Source organism: Somniosus microcephalus, chromosome 29 (assembly GCF_052327205.1).
Source record: "Somniosus microcephalus isolate GS21.2 chromosome 29, FLI_Smic_1.0, whole genome shotgun sequence".
Classification (NCBI taxonomy): domain Eukaryota; kingdom Metazoa; phylum Chordata; class Chondrichthyes; order Squaliformes; family Somniosidae; genus Somniosus; species Somniosus microcephalus.
In genome coordinates, this window is record NC_141015.1 from 43324623 (window position 1) to 43333816 (window position 9194).

The 9194-nt window shown below is 44.9% G+C and overlaps 1 protein-coding gene across 1 annotated transcript in view; it reads left to right on the forward strand.

Moving 5' to 3' along the window:
- LOC147098693 (collagen alpha-1(XIII) chain-like) overlaps positions 1-8770 on the forward strand; it is a 71989-nt gene extending 63219 nt beyond the window's left edge. The window contains exon 3 of the mRNA XM_085970710.1: positions 7692-8770. Within this exon, the coding sequence (XP_085826836.1) occupies positions 7692-7792 (101 nt within the window). The 3' untranslated portion in view covers positions 7793-8770. The remainder of the gene's footprint in view (positions 1-7691) is intronic.
- Positions 8771-9194: the final 424 nt, after the last annotated feature.

Here is a 9194-nt window from a genome sequence, read left to right on the forward strand (position 1 = left end):
AGAACTTCCTCCTTCAACGTGGGAGGATCAAGGAGAACAGCAGCTGCGTGTCCTCGCCCACCTGCAACCTGACCCAGTTTCCTGGGGCTAGTATTTGTCACTATAACTGTTCCACAGCTAGCATGCAAGGAGCCAGATCTGACTAGGCCTTAGGTTTGCTAACTTAATTCTTTTTATTGGAACAGTTTTGATTTTTAATGTACCATGTTCTGGAGCAATTGCAATCATTTCGCCGAAGTGTATTTGTTTCAAACTCACCAAAATATGTGTCTTTCTGCTGCTTTGACACAATGGCCGAGAAATTTGCCTTGCCCTCCAAAAGAGCTGCAAAGACGGCAGGAGTGAAGGGCATTGTGTGCCGATCTGTTCCGGCCTGAGGTCGGAGCCACATTCAGCTTTGGTTAAATGTCACCGGCAAGCTGCGAGCGCCAGACGGGCAACTCGCTGTAGCTCAACTGGTTGGTGGGGGGAAGGGGGGCAAATTGGGCGGCTCTCTATTCAGCCAGCAGGTCCATTCTGGGGCGAGGGGAGGCGATTCCCCTGGCGGGAGGAGGGAGAGGGCTTCAAACGCAACAGCACTGGGCCCTAGATGTTCTATGGGCTCAGGAAAAGCACTCCTGCTTCTCCTGGGCCCACAATAGTAAAAGCTGAAAGTTTCCTGGGCCCTTTAGGTCAGGCTGCTCAACATCTGTTACAACCAATCAGAGCGTGCGTGGCACAAGCTCCGTCCATTTGTACCTGAATTTCGCATTCAGAGTCCCACCACCATCGTGGGACCCTGATTTGGATATTTAAGGAACCTACTGCCTGTTTCAGGGCGCCCCAAACGACCGAAAGACACTTGAGCCAAGATGGCGTCCGCCGCAATTCCAGCATAGTGCAGGCGCGGGAGAAAAATGATGGCTGTTAGTTGAATTTCTCTTCCAATGATTTATATAAAATTCCCACAACTTTTATCTAAGTTGTAACTAAATTACAAATACGCATTGAGACAAATTGTGGTTTTTATTGATCAGTTGCAACATGTGTGTTTTTTTTGGGTCAACATTAATTCCACACGAACGTTTCAAGACATGAGTGAGTTTTTTATTTCTCTGTCTCACTCCCTCCTTCTCCCACCCTCTGTAAATGTACAGTCTGTTCAGTGACTCATTCAAAGCCAGCTAGGTTTATTCCCAAAAGCAAACGCTTTGCTAAAACCTCTTAGGACACAAGGGAACTTAAATCTACTTCAGATTGAATGTGTTCCAGATCCTGTATTATTTCAGTGAAATTGCTTGGATTGCAACCAAGAGCTAAAATATTTAAAATCTGAAGTTTTAATTCCAGTCCCAATTCCAGTTTACGCAAGTTGTTGGTTCTGCTGCGTCCTTCAGAGCTGGCAAGTGCTTAATGGTGCTTTCAATCTCTCTCAAGGAAACTTGGTAAACTCTGGTCGGAGTGAGAAGTGAAGACAAGTAGCTGTGTGCGGCACTGCAGGTGGCTTTGTGCTGTTCTCCAGTCCCGTGCTGTAAGCGGACAGAATGGGTCCTGTTCTTCAGCGAGCACTGGAATGAGAAAAGCGTGTCCCAGGAGGCCTGTCGCTGTATCTCGCAGCATTGATAAAGCTGCCGTTTATTTTCCCTTGATCAGAATGAAAGTGTGCAATATCCTTTCGGTCAAAATTGAATGAAAAGTAATTGTGAAAAATTCTTTTATAAATTGCTCTCTCTCTCTGCAGTAACAGAAACTTGCTATAAGCAGCAAATGTTTTCAAAATTCTATGTAATGGACTGAAATTGAACATTTTAATTTATCAGGCTTAACATGGGGGGAGTTGATCCACAAGGAAATCCATTCAAAGCTTCTTGCCTTTCCCCATTTATTATGTTTGAAGCATAGCTAGTAAAAAGGCCTCTTGTCTATTAGAAGAGATGATGATTTGAATTATTGTGCTATGTCCACCTCTCCTCCTCCTCCCCCTCCCCTCCAGGGACTCGACCTTTTTAGTTTGGGGAGAGGCTCCAGAAGACATGCAAATAGTGTTAGCAGCAGGCTGTCTCATCAAGCCCTTGCATTGACTAACTGATTATGGCAGTCGCCATCCTCCTTCCATCCGGGCTGTCATGTTTGGATTTGTCAATCCTTTCCGAACAAAGTAGCGCTGTTTGCTCGGCCAATTCCGAGTTAAGAATAAATTAGAAGACTGGTTTGAGATCCATTGCTGACTCAAGCAGAGCTAACTGACCCCACAGCTGACGTTGTCTGTGCATATATTTAGGTAATTCCCCCACCCACCCCAGCCTGAAATTTCAGGTCTCCTGGGGGGCGTAGAGAGGTATAGAATGATGACCGAAATCCCGATTCCTCAGATCTATGAGATCTTCATTCCACGGCAGTGTCCATGGTTGGTCAGTCAACCTGGCTCATTGGTGGGTCTTGGAGGGGCTATGGGCTAGGATTCTTCCCATTTGGATTTTGATAACTGTAAGCCAATGTTGTAACCGGTAAGCGGGCAGCTTACTCGCTCTCTTTGCTGGTAAGCTGCACAGCTTTAGTTACCTTGGTTCCAGTAGTACTCCAGCATACACTTTGAAAAAGGTGGGGGAACTTCCTGAGACTTGACTCATGTCAACCTGCATCTAATTTCTTTAGGTTTAGCTAATTGGAGTTGTCCCTATGCTCATGGTTTTCACAGTGTGATGGATGCCCTGAAAACACACTCCCAGGGACCCCTGTTCTAACTTCCAAAAAACAGCGTCTGCTACCCAAAAGCAAACACTTGTATACAGCAAAATATGCAAAGGGCTAAGTCAACAAATACGGGAACATACAGAGATTTGATGACAGATGGGCAGAAACCTGACGATCTTGCAGATCTCCTTGGAATCCTTTTACATATTCCATAGAAACGAGGTTAGAAAAGCTGAGCCCTGTGCGGTGACAGTGTGCAGTCCACATCAGGGAAACAGAGACTCCTACTTATGCTGATTTCTCAATAGATTTAGTTTAGAGACTTTAATCACAGTGATGGGTTTCTACATGTCACATACCTGTCTGATCAAAAGAAGACATTTATAGCAAGTGGACTTCTATTTGATATTAATAGAATGATACAGCACAGAAGGAGGCCATTCGGCCCATCGTGCCTGTGCCGGCTCTTTGAAAGAGCTCTCCACTTAGTCCCACTACCTCTGCTCTTTCCCCAGAGCCCTGCAAATTTCACCTTTTCAAGTATTTATCCAATTTTCTTTTGAAAGTTACTATTGAATCTGCTTCTTTTCAGGCAGCGCATTTCAGATCATAACAACTTGCTGCATGAAAAAAATTCTCCTCACCTCTATTGGATTTTTTGCCAATTATACAGTAGTTGAAAATTGGAAAAGAGTAATGCAGGTGATGCTGATGTTCAAGATTAGTTTAGAAATAGATTGGAGGCAATTTTAACCCTACGCACCTGGCTGGAACCGGGCAGGTGGGCAGATAAAATTGCCCAAGTTACGTATTCGCCCAGGAGCTGACTGGTTCCGATATTAACCTGTTCTCCTGACCAGGTGGCAAGGACACCTAGTGACCCGACTGCAGCTTTAGTGGCCCCCCCGAGCGGGAAGTGGCAGCGAGTTTTCCATCAGGCTAACCCAGCGGTGAAGAGGATCAGGGCTAGCAAGGGCCCAGATTTCCCTGGAGCCAGGCGCAAGAGGAGTTTTCTCCCTCCAGGTCCCCACAAGGAAAGCTCTCTTGCCACAAACTCAGCCCGCCCGCCCCTTCCAATCGCGGGATCCCTGCGGGATGGCGCAGGAGCCGGTCCTGCCACTTACCTGCTGTTAGCTGGGTCACACGGTTTGCCACAGCTTCCCACTGCATGGGAATCCGGACAGTGGGATTTAAATGAAGCCCGACTTCTAAAATCAGCCGGGTCGCATTCTACCGCGGGTGCTGTGGAATCAACTTGCTGACGTGGTTTCCCGCAGTTAAAATCCAGGCCACAGTTTCAGGTGGGGACATGTCAGGAAGAAAGAGAAAAGCTGAATATCTCAAATAGTGTGTTTTTTTTTTGTTTGAATATCCTTTCCTATTGCTTAATTCTTTTGCCCAAACCCTACATGCAAATTCCTCAGGCCCACGCGACAAAGTTAATTTGTGGTTCATTCCCGCTGCCGTCCTTGGGAACTACCCCCGTGTCCTGATTGTTTCACCCACTTCTGACCCGATGAACTTGAAGTAAATGTGTTAACCATCAGACTGGACAAAAGAGGGTCTGTGAATCGCAAATGCCTTTCCACCCTATCAGATGGATAACTGCAACATGTCTTTTAGCATTAGCACTAAAGCAGGGGGGTTCGGTTCCCTGTGCTGATGTCTCACATGGATCTATTCAAAAGAGTCTCTTGGCGTGGTCAGTTTAAGTGGCCAGCAATCAGGCTGCAATAGACATAATTGTGCAAATGACTGTTATGATCACTGATTGCTCTGAGGATATAGCCTTTGGTGCGGATTGCTAGTTTGTGGTTTGGTGGTAAGTACTTGTGCAGACTGCCCTTTAAGTCACTACACAGCCTGCTGCTGATAATTCATTGTAACTTTTTGCACTAAAAAAATGTGAATTGTCTAATAATTTGAATTAGTTAACGTAATTCGCACAGCAAAGTGAGAATTTAGCACTAAAGGAAGTTGAATTATAGATCATTTGAATTAAACAACTTTGATTGAAGAGGACTAGATTGTATGGCAAGGGACATCACTAGCTGTTACGCATGTATACGCTGAGAAAATAGTTAATAAATAGTAACCTCTGATATACTCTGCTCATATTTCAGAATCACTCTAACCAGAGAATCCTTTGTGAATTGCAAGGTCAGACTGCAGTTATACTGCAACTTATGCATCGCTGTGAAGTGGTTTCCTCTTTGCAGGGGTAAGAGTGTCGGTATAACCCGAAGCCTATAGTACATAGAGGGTGAAATGAAACCTCTTGTAACCAAGAGTCCAGGTTACAAGCTGCACTTTTCCGTTAATTTGCATATGGATAACAGGATGTTTGTTGAATGTAATTTGCCGTGACAGGATCATGCCATAGTGCCGGGACCTCTGAAACCACCATCCAGCAAGGTATGCACGTGTCCCGGGACAGCAGAATCTCAAAGCTGAATACAGCAGAAAGGCAATACTGTATAACACCAGTGTACGCAACCGCTGAGCACTTGAAGATGATCCACTCTCTCATTGCAGTACAACTGCACCCTCAGTTTAAGAAAATTATAGTGTTGGACAATATTGTATGTTCAAAAAGCAGAGTTTCATTCAAAGCGTTACTGCAAAACACTTTTATTTTACAAATCAAAGATCCGCTACTTGACTGCTCAAAACTCAGCGTCTAATTAACTCTCGCATTCTGCAGCTAATACATATTTCACTAATTGGGAGCAGGCAGGTGGGGTTACTGCAGGTAGAAGACTCGGGTCCACAATCCATCGCAAGCCAATGCGAGCTTAGGAGAGGGTGCAATTACATCATTAGAAATTTGGGAGGGAGTGGGAACTGGTCTCGGGCGCTATTGCAAAATGGGTGATAGTGAATCGGCAGCCCATTAACATAGGCCCAATGATCTCGCGTAGAGCTACAGAGCTATTTTTAATTAATTTAAAAGTGATAACAGCGCTGTAAATGTTGTTATGGCAAACATGGAGCAGAATTTACCGAGCGTGTTTCCCAGCACTCGGGCCTGCCTCAACGTTGCTTAATATGTCAGCAGAGTTGCTTGAAATTATTTCATCTTGCGGCTTTCCCCCATTGATGTCAGTTTTTAAAGTCTGGCCAATTTATTGCACACTATAGTCATTGACAGCACAGGACTTCTGTTTTTAATATCAGTTAATATATTTCTGTTCTGTTTGATAGTGAGTCACACCCATGATAAATTGAAGAAAATAAATGTTGTCTGTGTATTTACATTTTCTAAGAGGTTTATGACTTATATATAGTCTCGGATAAATATTTGTGGTCTCCATGTTTGTGCAGCTTGTCAAGCTGTAGAAAGTTTTTGCAGTAAAATATTCATCAGAATTATATTCACACATTAAATAGAAGGGTTGTTAACTGTGCTACTGTTTGCATTTTGAAGATTTGCCTATCATTGTAATTGCAATTTACAGCTTCGAGATATAATTTATTCATCCCCTCTCTTTTTAATGCAATGCATGTGTGTTTTTTGTTCCCCATAAGATTGGTTGGGAAACAGATTGAAAAATCTTAATGATGAGGCCATGTCTCACCGCACTTTAGCTAAAGTGATGACAGCTTATGAGCTGTACTGAAGTTAAAATACAGAAAAATGGATGTCTGGAGATAATTAGAGGGCAGTAATTGAATTCTAGAACATAACATAAGAAATAAGAGCAGGAGTAGGCCATACCATTCAATAAGATCGTGGCTGATCTTCTACCTCAACTCCACTTTCCTGCACTATCCCCATATCCCTTGATTCCCTTAATATCCAAAAATCTATCAACCTCTGTCTTGGACATATCCTGGAATGCTTGACAGCATTTGAATTCAGTTATAAATATTCAGCGTTCACTTCTGTAGTCTGGTAAGCTACCTGACCTCTTCAATTTACACCGTATTTACATTCTGCCGAACTGCTTCAAATAGAATGGTTTGTGTTGTGTGCTGGTGCTCTGGAAGCCAGCTGGCTTACATTGTGGTGTGAATTGCCGAGTATGAACAGCAACACAAAAACAGTTGTACACTGCAGTTTTCTAATGGTTGCAATCGTGACTTTTGTTTTGGGCACCCATTGGCCCGACGGTTTGGGAAGGTCCATGGAGGCCAGCAATGCAAAAACGAAATCACTCGCCTGTGTGGCCGTGCAGCTAGAATAAGATGCTGGCCAATAGAGTCCAGCATCACCATTCACCAGTACAAGGAAGAACTCCCTCTTGAAGTAGAACTTCACACTGCTAGTCGGATATGTGCTCCATCATTTATTCTGCAGCCTGAATTTGACAGTAGTTCTGTAAAGTAAATGCAGAATTCGAGTAGAATGGGCCTATACTCTCTGGCGTTTAGAAGAATGAGAGGTGATCTCATTGAAATGTACAAAATTCTTCAGGGGCTTGACAGGGTAGATGCTGAGAGGATGTTTCCCCTGGCTGGGGAGTTTCAGAATAAGGGGTCGGCCATTCAGGACTGAGATGAGGAGAAATTTCTTAACTCAGGGTGGTGAATCTTTGGAATTCTCTCCCCCAGAGTTGAGTATAATCAAGGCTGAGATCGATAGATTTTTGGATACTATAGGGGCGATTTTGTCAGCCCTGGGGAGGCTGATATGGAGGCGGGACTGCTGGGAAAATGGTAGAATTTGGGGGCGAGTGCCCAACCTGCCTCCATGCCATCATGCCAGGAGGCGGGTAGCCGTCCCGCGCTGGATCCCGTCTCCTTGGAGGTGGGAAGGGATTAAAGCCCATTAACTGCCTGTTAACAGGTAGTTAACAGGCAGAAAATAGGATTATCCCCTTTTTGCCCTCAAGTGCGGGCTTCCAGAAGGCTCCAAAACCCACCAGGTCAACGAGGCGAGTACTGGGTCTATGGGGGGTCGGGGGGTGTAAAATGTGCTGTGAAGGTAAGTGATGGGTGCAAGAGTGGAGAGGTGAGTATCTGAGGTAAGTGCAAAGTGTTAGTAAAAGTGTACTTACCTTTGTTTCTTCCTGCAGGCTTCAGTCGGTGTGTATGCGGAGAGTCTCGGACCTCTGTGTTGGAGATGACAGATGGCCGTTGCATTCTCGGCCATTCGCACCCGTACGACCAGATTTAGGAACAGCTTCTTTCCCAGGGCTGTCATCCTACTGAACTCCACAAATAAACACTAAAGCCTGCACATCTGCCGATGCACTTTATTATGGTCATATTTATGCTAATATATATGTACAAATGTATGTTGAAATGTTAAGTGTCCTAATCCAAATTGTACACTCTCGGGAGCCGCAAGCCTACATTTCGTTGTACTGCACTTGTGCACTAACAATGACAATAAAAGTTGATTTGATTTGATTTGATTTGAAAATCACCCCCTAAGGGAGCCAAGGGGATAGTGCAGGAAAGATGAGTTGAGGTTGAAGATTAGCCATGATCTTATTGAATGGCGGAGCAGGCTCGAGGGGCCGAATGGCCGACTCCTGCTCCTATTTCTTATGTTCTTATGTCAACAGTTGGAATTTTGTGCTGTGTTTACAATAACGTCAGCAGGAAAGCAGTGTGAAAATCTTAGTATAATAGGTAGAAGGCACAGAAGCAGTTTGGTAAGGTGTGACTATTCAGATACTGGTAAAGGGACATGTATGTGAACAGGAGGAAGCCATTCAGCCCTCAGAGCCTGTTCTGCCATTCAGTGAGATCACAGCTGATCTGTGAAGAACTTGTGCACACCATCACTTGAAACAGGTTAGTTCCTATTAACTGCTCGCTTCACACAGTTGAACTTGCTGTCTGACTATTGGCCACAGTAATAAAAACAGAAAATACTGGAGAAACTCAGTGTGGTAAACCACTTTTATCGTTACACTATAGTTATCACTGTTGTATTGTTATCACCGTTATCACTGTTGTATCACGATACGAGGTCGCCTCTTGTCGCGCTGTTATACCTGGGCTGACCACCTCCGACTCCGCCCATGGCTCCACCTACCTGCCCAGGTATAAAGGTAGTCGACTGGCTGGTATTCCTCCTTGTTGGACCCGATCACCCACGAGGGTGGGCTCTGTTATTTAGTCAATAAAAACCTTTAGTTACGTTCCTAACTCGTCGCTTTTTATTGGACGAATTGATAGGTATATCAATTTTATTGACTAAATTTTAAAGATGTCTACTACTGGCCAGCCAGAAGCCCTCCCAGAAGCACAGCCACACCAGCCGGCTTGGCTGCAAGCCCTCAAACCACCGTACCTGGATCTAAACCCACAGGCAGCAAACGCAGCCCTCAACTTCAAACACTGGCTGGACTGCTTCGAATCCTACCTGGAAGAATCCGGCGCCCCGCAGAGATCCAAACTAAGACTTCTGAACGCCCAAGCGAGCCCGAGAGTATACGCACTCATACAGGACACGACTACGTACGAGGCCGCTATCAACCTACTGAAACAGCAGTACCGCAGCCCGGTAAATTACATGTACACCAGGCACCTCCTAAGATCCCGCCCGCAACAGCCAGGAGAGTCTG